Source organism: Babylonia areolata, chromosome 6 (genome assembly GCF_041734735.1).
Source record: "Babylonia areolata isolate BAREFJ2019XMU chromosome 6, ASM4173473v1, whole genome shotgun sequence".
Taxonomy (NCBI): Eukaryota; Metazoa; Mollusca; class Gastropoda; order Neogastropoda; family Buccinidae; genus Babylonia; species Babylonia areolata.
This window is the reverse complement of record NC_134881.1, coordinates 22,413,814-22,428,317: the sequence shown is the minus strand read 5'-3', so window position 1 is coordinate 22,428,317 and position 14,504 is coordinate 22,413,814. Positions and strand designations below refer to the sequence as shown.

The window sequence follows — 14,504 nt, the reverse complement described above, 5'->3', positions numbered from 1 at the left end:
AAATAAAAAATAAAAAAACAGGACCAATATTGAGAAAAATCAAAAACATAAAGGGATGTGGACTAAAATTCTGAATAAAAAGTAGCAGCGTGCAATTGTGAACAAAGCCCAAACTGAAAGAGAGGCAGGGCCAGAGACAGACTCACAGTAAATCATAGACAAAATGGAATTATACAACTGTGGAGGAAAAAGCCAAATATTGAGGCATAAAAATCTGCACTAGGAACAACTTTCGATGTAAGTATAAAAACTGGAATAGGTCAAGGTCTCATGAAAAAAGGAAGAAGAATAAAACACAAAACCCCCTGGACTCCGTAAAATAGTAAAGCATAAAATAAATATGTAAAATAAACAAGCTCACATTCACTGGTAACCTAGATGTGCAAATGTTATGATGGATAAATTACTTAAAAAAATAAAAAAATAAAAAATATATAAAAAAGAATTAAGAAAAAAAGGAAGAAGAAAAAAGCCCTGTCTAAAGTATGTGGCATAACAAAGGATAGATAAGATTTTTTTTCTGTAAACTAAAGAAAAAAAAAAGAAATTTTCTGTTACTGAATGTAAACTTGTTGATTACTAGTACAATACACACGTGGGTTTTGATGAAACTAGAGAGAAAAAAAAAAGGTGGAAAGATGGTGAAAGGGGTGTGTTTGGTGGGAGGGGATAGTGAGGGTAGCAAGGGCAGGAAGCGTGTGTGTGTGTGTGTGTGTGTGTGTGTGTAAAAGATGTGTGCTTAATAGCAGGGGGTTTTGGGGGGGGAGGGAGTGTGGATGGAAGTCCGTACCTCTATCAGTCAGTTCAGGTCGTTCAAGGACAAGCTTTCTCTGAGCATCCGCTGTCACCACGCCCAACAGACGTCCTGAGGGCACAAGGGCCACAACTCTTAGTGCACAATATTAAAAGGAGGGACAGTGTTCAATGTGCAACTATCACAGGGAAACAGGCAAACTTCACAACCCATCATCTGCAGGGGCTGCACCGTCAGCTGTTAAATGTACACTCACTAAGGCTCTTCAATGTTACCTGTCAGTCACTGTACTATGTGAAAATTCTGGGGTCATTTTCAACCAGAATTAAAAACATTAGTCCACATTCCTGGAGATTTCTTTTGGAAACAATAAAAATGTCAGTCACTACAATGATCACCTGTATTTTGGTCCCTCTCACCATCACAACAAGTGAATTGAACGGAGCACATGTTAGAATGACACACACTGGATGTGGAAGGACAGACAGCTGTACACGCTGCTGCCTTTATCAGATAGTGACAACTGATTTCTTGGGGAGCAGGTCTATTTCACTCACTTTTTAAAGAACACTCTGATATGAGGGGTATGGGGGTGGGTAAAATGGATTCTTCCTTTCCTCACACCCTTCACTGGGTAGAAATGCAATCAAACTTCTACTTACTGGTAAGTTTCGTAACTTTTCAATTCTTCCTGGGGATGGAGGATACAGGGGTACCCCCTCAACAGTTTTTTTTTTTTCCTCTTTTTTTTTCTCCTTTTTTTTCTGAAAGTGGGTAAGGAATTATGGGTAAAGCATTCTGGAGACCTCTGAACAGTCAGAAATCAAAGGGGGCTGGGATTGGCGAACAGAGGGAGGACGTCCTCCAAACCTAATTGTAAACTTGTCAGTAAGTAAGTAACTGGTTTTGAGGTGGGACCTTTTCCTCCTGTCTATGATGTATAATATCTATCATTTCTGTTAAACAGTGAGAAATGGTGTCAGTCAGAGATGCAGGGAGCACTGAGGGTACCTCCTAGATGTTCTGTCAGACAGAAAGCTGCAAGAAAAGAACCAGAATGAAGGCAAGTCCCACATCAAGAGAGGCATCCTCCAACAAGACATGTTGACAACAGAGACACCAAGAACACACACCAGGTTCAGCTAGGTCCTGATCATATATATCATCCACAATGAACACATGAACACATCCACTACCACCAACACCCGCACCCACATATATCCACTGCTGCCACCACCACCCACACAGTCAGCACAAGACTGGCTGATGCACAGATGGGCACATCACAGGGTGGGGGTGTACACACAAGACACAACACAGGCTGTACAGACATGTACACAGACATATTACAGGCCGTACAGTCATGTTTATAGAGACGTCACAGAGGGTCATAAAGACAAGACATGTATGCACAAAAACATTACAGGCTTTAGAGACATGTACATAAAGACATATCACTGCCATCCATACAGACATGTATACAACACAGGCACATCACAGAGGGGTGTACAGACAGACATGTATTGACAGATGAAACCCAGACCATACAGACATGAAAACAGAAAGGATTCAAGAATGCAAGTAGCTACTGGGGCACAATGCACAATGCTGCAGTCCAGTTTTGTCAAATCAGCACCAAGATTTTCAAATGTCACCAAAAACATAGAGCCTGAAAGGATGAGAAGTGAAATGCCATGTGACTTTTCTTCACTTGTCACTGTTCATTAATATACCTCTATCCCCCAGAAAACATCAACAACACATGACAAGACAGGTGAACACCAACAGATGGAACGAACTGATGTTACCTTCCAAAGGATGCATATGACCATAGGTCAACGTCCCATCCCTATCACCCTCAAACTATATCAGTCAATTGCTTGACTCTCCACTTCTATCACACTCAAACTATACCAGTTAATTGCTTCACTCTCCACTTCTATCACACTCAAACTATATCAGTCAATTGCTTGACTCTCCACTTATCACACTCAAACTATATCAATCAATTGCTGGACTATCCACTTCTATCACACTCAAACTATAACAATCAATTGCTAGACTCTCCCCTCCCTATCATGCTCAAACTATATCAATTGATTGCTTGACCCATTTAAACATGCATTGATGAAGCCTTTCTTCCTCTTTAGAACAGTAAACAGACATCCTGGGTCATCCCAGGGCACATTTCAGGTGCACTGATGTTCAAGTATTTTGTTTTCATCATCCACAATGTCCATCCATGTTAAATGCATGGATCTGTTTTAATATCACCACCCTGAGAATATCCTAATTTGATCAATGCACTAACATTCACAGACACTGACACCTCTGTTATCATGTCAGACCTTACCCCCAGTCATAGAGCATTAGTTCCAGCATGTGACCTTTTCATTTCTCACTCTTGCAACAACAACCATGGCAATAGCAATGACAACAACAACAATCCACACATTTCCACCAGCAATCCAGACAGCAAAACACACAGACAAACAGGAACACACACACACAGAACTAGAAACACAGACAGCAGGCTCCATAGTCCCCCTCCAAACACAGCAAACAGAGCAAGGGATATGAAGAAAATAATGAGAGAAAAAGAGAGAGAGCGTGGAGGAAAAGGAGAACTGGTTACTTCATTAAACCAGAACTTCAAAGAAAAAAAGAGTGGAAAGGAAGGAAAGAGATAAAATGAGACATAAATAAAACACAAACGACAGAGACTGAGACAGGAAAGAGACAGAAATGAGACAGATAAATGAAACACAAAGAAGGAAGAGATAAAATGAGACAGAGAGAAAAAAAAAGAGAGACAAAAGGAGAAGGGGATAAACAAACTGAGACAGAGAGTAAAAACATAATGACAGATGGGGAAGAGACTGATACAGAGAGAAAAACAGCAAAAGGACAAAGAAAACAAAAAGAGAAATTGAGACAGAAAAAAACATTAAAAAAAAGACAGAGAGTAGAGACAACATAAGAAAATGAGGAAAAGGAACAGAGAAAAACAAAACCCCAAACAAAAGGCCACAGAGACAAAGTCAGACAAACAATAACAAAGAGAACAGAGAATAGGCAAAGCAATACATAAAGAAAAAAAACAAAAGAAAAGTGAAAGAAGATACAACGTGACGGACAAATGATACAGACAGAAAAATAAAACAGATAAAAGGCAAATGATACAAACAGGAGAAAACGAACAGAGAGTTAAGAGACAAATGATACAGATAGGAAAAAAAAGAACAAAGTTCAGATACAAAGTGATACAGACAGAAAAAAAAACAGAGTTAAGAGACAAATGATACAGACAGGAAAAAAAAAAGAACAGAGTTAAGAGACAAATGATACAGACAGGAAAAAAAAAGAACAGAGTTAAGAGACAAATGATACAGACAGGAAAAAAAAGAACAGAGTTCAGATACAAAGTGAGACAGACAGAAAAAAAAGAACAGAGAGATAAAAGACAAAGTGATACAGACAGGAGAAAAAACGAACAGAGAGTTAAGAGACAAAGTGATACAGACAGAAAAAAGTGAACAGAGAGTTAAGAGACAAAGTGACACAGACAGAAAAAAAAAATGAACAGAGTTAAGAGATGAATGACACAGACAGAAAAAAAAGGACAGGGAGGGAAGAAACAAAGTGACACAGAAAGAAAAAACGAAACAACAGAGAGGGAAGAAACAAAAAGATACAAACAGAAAAAAAAAAGAGAGAGAGAAGAAACAAAGTGATACAGACAGAAAAAAAAGAAACGAGAGGGGAGAAACAACGTGATAGAGAAAAAACGAACAACAGATAGGGGAAGAAACAAAGTGATACAGACAGAAAAAAAAAGAAACAAGAGAGGGGAGAAACAACGTGATAGAGAAAAAACGAACAACAGATAGGGAAGAAACAAAGTGATTCAGACAGAAAAAACAAACAAGCAACAGAAAGAGAATAAACAAAGTGATACAGACTGAAAAACAAACAAACAAAAAAACAAAGAGAGGGAAGAAATGAAGTGATACAGACAGAAAAAACAAACAAACAACAGAGAGGGAAGATACAGAGTGATACAGACAGAAAAAAACAGAGAGGGAATAAACAAAGTGATAGACAGAAAAAAAAAGAAACAAGAGGGGGGGAGAAACAAAGTGATGTAGAAAGAAAAAAACACACACAAAAGAACATAGAGGAAACAGACAACATGATACAGACAGAAAAAGCAACAACAAACGAACAGAGAGGAACAAAGTGATACAGACAGAAAAACAAACAAAAGAACAGAGAGGAAACAAGACAAAATGAGATGAAGAGATGAAGTGATACAGATAAAAAACAACAACCCAAAAACAAAAAAAACAGAGGGGGGGGGGGGGATAGATATAGAAAATGAGAAAATAATCAAGAAATGAAAAAGTGTCAGCAAGAAAGGGAGATAAACATTGAGATAATGAAACAGATAATGGAAAGAAAGAAAAAAGGGTGGGGTGGGAGGGGGGAACAAGGGGGGAGGGGGGCAACCGAAACCAGAGATGGACATACAAAACCCAGAGACACAAGTAGTTAGCAAAGACAGAAAATTTGCCCGGCTGGTCCCCACACCAAGGTGACTGACACATGTTGAAAACCAAGCGAGTCATTGACGACAACTATCAGACCCCGATGCAACAGTTACTGTGTACACACAGCCAGTCAATCTACACCAACACACAATCCACTTGGCAACACCTCAGCACATGACACTGAATTGTCTACAACACAAGTTGATCACACACTGTCACACAGTCCTACGACAAACCAAATCCAGGTACAGAAAAATAAGCCCACAATCAGAACATTCAACTTATGAGCATACACACAGACACACACATGATGCACACATGTATACATGCACACGCTTGCTCGATCTCTCTCTGACGCACGCACACACAATCTTCAGACATACATTCAATGAGACAGATAAAATCATAAATGATTCAAGTTTGTCAATGTGTTGGTAAGTGTAACAACAGGAAAACAAGCCCACAGAGAGTCAGTCTGTTGGGGGGTAGGGGGGAGGGGGGAGTGGAGAGAGAGAGTGGAGACTCACCTTCTTTCTGTGTGGTGGGCAACAGTGTGGCTCCTTGGGTCAGGGCCTGTTGGAACTGGCCGTACACTGCTGGGTAGGCCGCTGTCACACACACACACACACACACAATCCATTTTACCAACACCACATTCACCACCCCCACCACTACTATCACCAACCCAAGCATATTTTTTTTAACTGTATTTTATTTTCATTTCTATTCTTCTGGGTTTAAAAAAAAATATTTTAAATGTATTCATTAATTCAATTACTTATCCATTCATTTGTCTATATGTGAATCTTATTTCACTACATTTTATTTCATTTCATTTCTCCTCAAGGCTGGACCAAGCACACAGGATTACGCTGCTGGTCAGGCATATGCTTAGCATATGTGGTATAGTGTATATGGGTTTGTCCAAACACAGTTAACGTTTCCTAGAGAAACTGAACTGAACTGAACTGAACACCATCGCCACATTCATTTCACTCTCCACTTCATCATCTTCATGGGCCCACAACTGAACAAACCATCCGACACTGTTTCATTCACTTTTTCTGCCCTACCCTGATCTGCCCTGAACTATCATACCTTCACTCTTTTATCAGCCTTGAACCTATCTGCTGTGGTCCACCTGACCATGGTAGGTTGTCAACACACATACCAATCCCGTTGACACACTACTAATGCTGTAAACAAACATACCAATGCTGGCATAAGGTTGTATGGTTGCATACTGCTGAAGGGGGTCTCCATTCGTCACTGCCTGGGCTGCTGCTGCTGCAAGGAAATAACCAGATCAACAGATAAAAAAACAAGAGAGGCAAGGCCTTCAAGACTCACTTGTGATACACTTAAAAAAAAATCTAATCGTTAAAATGTGTTCTGTATTTATTATTACAAAGCTTCACGTTAAAAAAAAAAAGTCCTAACCAAATTCGAATTAAGTCCCCTAGCATTAATTACAGAGTACTTTCCCTTTTTTACTATCTGCACCAAAACGTTTGCAAAATAAATAAAACTTCCATGCTTAGCAAAAGAAGTTCCTGTTTGAACAAAAAATGATAATAATGACTGCTCTTCTTGTTGGGTCAGAATATCAGATCAAAGTGCCAAGTTTAGAGAATACAAAAAATATAAATATAACAGTAAATGCAGTTTGCATATAATTAGGCTTCTTTTTTTTATTTTTTTGTGCCCATCCCAGAGGTGCAATATTGTTTTAAACAAGATGACTGGAAAGAACTGAATTTTTCCTATTTTTATGCCTAATTTGGTGTCAACTGACAAAGTATTTGCAGAGAAAATGTCAATGTTAAAGTTTACCACACACACACACACACACACAGACAACCGAACACCGGGTTAAAACATAGACTCACTTTGTTTACACAAGTGAGTCAAAAAAGTTAATTAACTAATCAACAGAGTAAAAAAACCAAAGTATTTAAGATAAATAAAGAGGCAGAGTGAATAAATAAATTACCGAATAAAATAATACTTATCTTTTAATATCAAAAAGTAAACAAACAATATATTTCAAGAATGACACAACTGTTTAACTGACACAACCACTTGACTAAGACATGTACAAATGTCCAGTGACTGGTCACATGACCTGTGTACAGAGGTTGGTGACACAGTGTGCTGTGTGGTGATGAGTCACAAGACTGGTCACATGACCTGTTTGCAGAAGATGGTTACATAGTGTGTTGTGTGGTGATCAGTGTTTGGTCACAGTGGTCTGTCTCTGCCACTTCTTCATTTGCAGGCAAATTGCAAGAAAAAATAAACTGGTTTCAGATATAAAAAAAAAAAAAGAAAAGAAAGAAAAAAGAAAAAAAAAAGAAAAAAGAAAAACAAACAAAAAGAAGTGTGAATCACTACAGCATCGGATTTAGTTCCCTCGAATGGCTTATCATTTTTCACAGTGCCAAAGTAAACACTGTCTGAATCCACGATAACCTGCACACACGTTGGCTAGAAATCATTTCAGTCATGTTATTCCACAAAAGAAGAAAATGGGGTGCATTTTGGTCATAAACATTCTGACCTGGTCAAAAAAGAAAGAAAAAGTGGTAATTTAATTGAAAATGTTTCGATCAGTTTCAAGAGCTGTTGGTCTCGCATCCTATGTCCAACAGATGACTCCCTGTATCTATCAATGTTATGAGATCTACCAGTCCTGATAGGTAATATGTGACTGCTGTAACTGAATTGTAAAAATGGTAATATGTAACTATCAATATTACATCTACCAGTCCTGACAGGAAATTTATGACTGTTTGTGTAACGCCATAACTGTATAAATGGTAATATGAAACAGTCAATAGTATGACAGTTACCTGTCTTGACAGGCAATTTATGACTGCTACACCTGAACTGAAAAAATATCTTAACTATAAAGCATTATAAGCAAAATATCTCTCTTCAAAAATTGATTTAATTACAAAAAATACATAATAAAATAAACATTTGCTACTATTTTCCAAACCATTAATTAAGCCACACACACGCTGAGACACTGACCAGTGTAATGGGGTATACCGTTGGCGTACACCTCTGTGGCCTGACCATTAGCGGGTGGCACCTGAAAGCTGGCCACGGCAGTTGGGGACAACATACTGGGTGGGGCACCATTGATGGCTGCTGTGGCTGTTCCTGTCCAAACAAGGCTACATGTGAGAAAGAGAGATAACCAAGAGAGATAACCAGACAGACAGTAAGAGGGAAAGGGTGGGTGAGGGAGGAGCAATTCTGCTTGCATGATGATGAGCGCTTTTCACAGCAAAATGTGAAATAATAACACAACATAACTTCACTAACAATCCCTTGTAAAACATAAAACATGTGTATACTAGGCTGTGTATTTCTCTCCCCTGAACAAACAAAAAATGGTTTGTAAAGGGAGCAGCACAAGCTTTTAGAGCAGCTGTACCGCACTGCCCTGTACTGACCATGCTGACGACTAGCAGGACAAACATTCCTCCAACATCCCGCTCAACACCTGAGCTGAATCTGACCCTGACATGATTCACCCCAAACCTTAAGTCAGCTGCAGCCCACAAAGTTCACAAGAACTCTAACCATGACTCTTATAAAACAGTCATTGTGTGTTCACACTAACTCTAACCATGACTCTTATAAAACAGTCACTGTCCATGGTAAACCTAATCCTGAGCCTCATCTCTGCTGTCTGTAAGTGACGAACACACCATGAAGACAATGAGCCTCATCCCTACTGTCCTAAGCATATCATTTTTTTTACTATGATTTGATGAAGCCTTACCTGCACAAAAGTGTTTCATCACACGTGACTTCGAATGTTGATGTTTTCGACTTTTTGCATTCATTACCAGTTGTTTCGCTTGTTAATTTAACAAATTCTCTTTAATGAAGTTGGTGAAGTAATTTTCTGTAATTGTACTTAAATATTCAAATAATCCACCTTCCATCTACCCAGTTTACCTCAACTCGACATTTATTCCCCTCCCCCTCCTCTCCTACACGATAGCATTCAAATGTAAAAAAATGATAAAATGTCTACAATCACCAGTATGAGTGATGGGACATAAGACAAAATTTATCATCATCAACCCTACTGTCCTGTCTGTGCTGACCACACCATGAAGAAAGACAATGGCTTACCTGTGGCCAAGGTGGCAGTGGTGGGGGTGATGGCAGCCGTGGCAATGCCGTTGTGAGCAGTCAGACCCGACAGACCCTGCATCTGTGAGCCCAGCACGTTGAGAGGGCTGGCTGCCACAGCATAGGTCCCCTGGGCCGCTGCCATCAGCGCCACCTGGTGCTGCATCAGCTGCTGGGAAGCCAGCGTGGACGCTTTGGTGTACACAGGCTGGCCACACAGAAAAAGCAACTCACATCACTATGGAGAGTCAGCATGGACGACACGTTGCTGTACACAGGTTGACACACAGAAAAACAACTTACTTATCACAACTTATCACCATGGGGAGTCAGCATAGACAAGTTGGTGGTACACAAGGACAGCACATGTAGCACATGGTCGACAGATACAGAACGGCACACAGAAGAAAGCGTACATCTATACAGAATGGCACACCAGAATGCATCTATACAGGATGACACACAAAATAATGTATGTATACATGGTGGCACACAGAAGAAAGTCTACATCTGTACAGGATGACACAAAGAACAAGGTAAATGATCATTTGAGGGGTTGGGGCATAGGTGGAGGGGGTGGACTGATTTAAAGAAAAGCTGGATTCTATGCAGGAGTGAGTGGGAGAGAAAACGACAAATAGGTGGACTTTCCCTGTATCTGTGGGCTGTACACGTAATAAGCATTCCTTTCTAACAGTAAGAAGGGGATTTTTTACACCACCAGCATCCACAAAAGCCACACATGGATCCATTATCATGATAATGGCTGGGTTATTTTCCACACTGTCTCAACACAGGTAAGCTGGATAAAGATGTGGGGATCTATCTATTGTGGTGAGATTTTGATCTTGAGCTAACATTAGGCTGTCATTCCTCTCCATGCTGATATCCGTGCTCTCTCTCCCTCACACAATGAACACAAAAACACACACAGTCAACAACGATAACAAAAATCTGTCTTCTTTGTTTTCTTGATATACTATGAATAATGTAGATCTAAACTGATTCTGTGATATGCTGGGTTTTTTTTTCCCTCCTGGCTAATGGCAGTGAATGGTGACATTCACTAACAAAGTGATCAACACAAGCCACGCACATCCGTACTGGCTGCATTATTCCACATCGGCCACAGCTCTACATCAGCCACATCATTCCACATCATTCCAAAGCTCCACATCAGCTACATAATTCAACAGCTCTTCAATCATTCCACACCACCCACTCTGCATCATTCCACATCACCCATAGCTCTACCCACAGCTCATTCCACATCAGCCACAGCTCAACATCATGCTACCCCATTCCACATGGGCCATAGCTCCACATTAATCTACCCCATTCCACATCAGTCACAGCTCCACATCAGCCACATAATTCAACAGCTCTTCATCATTCCACATCACCCACAGCTCATTCCACATCAGTTCAAGTCTGATTCAGCCACATCATTCCACATCAGCCATGGCTCCACATCACACCATATCACTATCAGCCACAGCTCAACTTCATATTACCCCATACAGCATCGGCCACAGGTCTTTATCAGCCACATCATTAGCTCTTCATCATTCCACATCAGCCACAGCTCTAAATCAGCCACATCATTCAAAACTCTTCACCATTCCACATCAGCTAAAGCTCTAGTTGTATAAGGACTGGAGGTTCTGGATCACTTTGACCTTTAACCCTGATACTGCCCTTGGCCAAAACATCTTGACCTCAGACAATATGGGGTTCAAAGGTTAAAGTGATCCTGAACCCCCAGTCCTTATACTACTGCTCTACATCAGCCAACCAGCCACAGCTATACATTCACATAAGCCACATCAAGTGAATCATGTCCTGCCAACAGAGAGAACAAGTTAAAATGGGGTGGACCTTAATCTCAATGTGAAGGATTTCAGCACCCAACCCCCGCGTCCCCTCCCCAAAATAAAGAAAAAAACCCAACTCTTCAGAAAGGCTTATGGAAATCGATGATCTGTTATGACAACAGATATTTCACTAAGCTGGCAGCATTTTAAAACTGGGAGAAAAGAATTATTCTTATATATTTTGAAGTATATCATTTCAAAATTAAGTAATGGACTTGCATAAATGTTCAGTTCTTTACTATCTAATTCTATCTTGAGGCAATCATTTCCAAACTGGGCACCAACTTATTACCGACTACACACTACTGCTAGTAAACTAATTTAATGTTTAAACAGACTTGAGATGTTGACCACTTCACTTGAGTGATATATTTTTTTTCATCCTTCTCTTTTCCTGTTACATGAAACTGAAAAACGAGTAGTCATTTGAAGATGAACAAATTCTCATTGTTCCAATATGTTTCCTGCCTCACTCATCCTGTCAGCATCTGATCCTGTTGGCCCAGCACACTGTCAATGTCAGCCCAGCACTGTCAATGATCCTGTCACCCCAGCACTCTGTCAATGATCCTGTCAATGATCCTGCCAGCCCAGCACATTGTCAATGTCGGCCTAGCACACTGTCAATGTCAGCCTAGCACACTGTCAATGTCAGCCCAGCAGACTGTCAATGATCATGTCAGCCCAGCACACTGTCAATGATCCTGTCGGCCCAGCACACTGACAATGAACCTGTCAGCCCAGCACATTGTCAATGTCAATGATCCTGCCAGCCCAGCACACTGTCAATGATCCCGTCAGCCCAGCAGACTGTTATTGATCCTGTCAACCCAACACACTGTCAATGATCCTGTCAACCCAGCATACTGTCAATGAACCTGTCAGCCCAGCACACTGTCAATATCAATGATCCTGCCAGCCCAACACACTGTCAATGATCCTGTCAGCCCAGCAGACTGTTAATGATCCTGTCAACCCAGCACACTGTCAATGATCCTGTCAACCCAGCACACTGTCAATGAACCTGTCAGCCCAGCACATTGTCAATGTCAATGATCCTGCCAGCCCAGCACACTGTCAATGATCCTGTCAGCCCAGCAGACTGTTAATGATCCTGTCAACCCAACACACTGTCAATGATCCTGTCAACCCAGCACACTGTCAATGAACCTGTCAGCCCAGCACACTGTCAATGTCAATGATCCTGCCAGCCCAACACACTGTCAATGATCCTGTCAGCCCAGCACACTGTCAATGATCCTGCCAGCCCAGCACATTGTCAATGATCCTGTCAACCAAGCACACTGTCAATGTCAATGATCCTGCCAGCCCAGCACACTGTGAATAATTCTTTCAGTCCAGCAAAGCATCAGCAGATCCAATTCTGTTTCTTTCCCGTTCCTCTGTTATTTCAACAAGAGGAGACAAATCTTCTCATGGTGAGACATCAGTCTGCCACGAGTGTGACACTAGTATGATCTGAGTGTGACAATAATATAAGTGTTAACATACCCATGACACTGGTGTGACAACAGTTTGACAGTGTGATATGGGCATGATTTCAGTGTTAACATTAGAATGACAGTATGATGTCAGTATATATATCACATCAGTGTGACCAGCATGATACTGGTATGACATCAACATCACATCAGTGTGATTTCAGCATGACATTTGCATGATGTCAATACCACATCAGTGTGACCAGCATGATATTGGTATGAACTCAATATCACATCATTGTGACTGAAGCATGGATTTTGTATTAAGTCAATGTGACAACTGTATGCCATCAGTATGACATCAATATATTAGCACAAGATTGGCATCACATGCCATGACATTAGTATGTGGTGATATTGATGTGACATTTGAAAGACAGCAATACCTGGGCAAGGGAGAGAAAAAAGGTCACTAGTGGGAAGGGGTATTGATGTGTGTGTGTGTGTGTGTGTGTGTGTGCCTGCGTGTCTGTGTGTGTGTACGCAGAAAACTATACCTTTTCTAACTTCCATTGTCTTCCAAACTGAAATAAAACATACACTCTTTGTATTTCTCATATGCACTGTTTGCACTGCAGGGAAGCTTAGTTTCTTGCAAATAGTTTCATCTGATGGCCTGGTTGCTTAATACTCCCACTGATGCCTTTTCACAAAAGAAAATCCACTGTCTGTCAGGAGTGTTTCAAACAACACCAAGCCAGTAAACAGAACACAAAGCAATCAAAAAGCCCAATGGCAGAAGAAAAGCATATACACTGAAGCACATAAAGCCACAACAACAACACACACACACACACAAGCTATCACCACATGCCAGCAAGTCAACATACAAGCCAGAAGAACTTCTGAATGTTACCCCTTTACAAACATCTGTGCCCCATCATGCAATTTTTTATTTTTTATTTTTATTTTTTAAAATAAATCTTTGAAATACTTATGCTTACAGCACTTCATAATATTAACAAAAATACCAAACGCACACAACTCGAACACTCAATGAGAAAAGTCACTTCCACAAGGTGAGAAAATTCATGAAAACAAGACATAGTGGAGGCACGAAAAAGGGAAAACTTTCAGAAGTCTTTCCCAAGAAATGCTCGACAATAGCATTATTCTGTTTTAAACAAAAGAGCGCGTGGTGGCACTAACACCAGCAACAAATGGCCAGCTGTACAAAGTGTCGGCTGGCCCATCCATTCTCTGACAGCACAGCACGGAGCCATGTCATGTCTTCCACTGGGTGAGCCAAAGCCTCCCTCTTCACTTCACACAACCAGAGCCTCTCTCTTCACCTCTACACAGCCAGAGCCTGTCCCTTCACCAACACACAGCCAGAGCCTGTCTCTTCAACACACAGCCAGAGCCTCTCTCTCTCTTCACTGTCACACAGCCAGAGCCTCTCTCTCTCTTCACCATCACACAGCCAAAGCCTCTCTCTCTCTCTTCACCGTCACACAGCCAGAGCCTCTCTCTCTCTCTCTCTCTTCACCTTCAACCAGAGCCTCTCTCTCTCTTCACCATCAGACAGCGGGAGCCTCTCTCTCTTTTCACCGACACACAGCCAGACTCTCTTCACCTTCACACAGCCAGAGCCTCTCTCTCTTCACCATCCCACAGCCAGAGCCTCTCTCTCTCTCTTCACCTTCACACAGCCAGAGCCTCTTTCTCT

The 14,504-nt window shown here is 40.9% G+C and overlaps 1 protein-coding gene across 10 annotated transcripts in view; it reads right to left on the bottom strand.

The window, feature by feature from the left end:
* The window catches only part of LOC143282835 (CUGBP Elav-like family member 3-A), a 233,566-nt gene that overhangs the window by 20,555 nt on the left and 198,507 nt on the right, over window positions 1-14,504 (bottom strand). For 7 of the 10 annotated variants that reach the window (XR_013055316.1, XM_076588652.1, XM_076588651.1 and 4 more), the window contains 5 exons: window positions 9,460-9,667; window positions 8,341-8,472; window positions 6,517-6,591; window positions 5,832-5,912; window positions 791-865 (listed from right to left, as the gene is read on the bottom strand). Coding sequence is in view for 9 of the 10 variants with exons in the window: in XM_076588652.1 (XP_076444767.1) it covers window positions 791-865; window positions 5,832-5,912; window positions 6,517-6,591; window positions 8,341-8,472; window positions 9,460-9,667 (571 nt within the window). In the remaining variant the exon portion in view is untranslated. The remainder of the gene's footprint in view (window positions 1-790; window positions 866-5,831; window positions 5,913-6,516; window positions 6,592-8,340; window positions 8,473-9,459; window positions 9,668-14,504) is intronic. The other 3 variants (XM_076588657.1, XM_076588659.1, XM_076588653.1) reach the window with 2 other exon arrangements.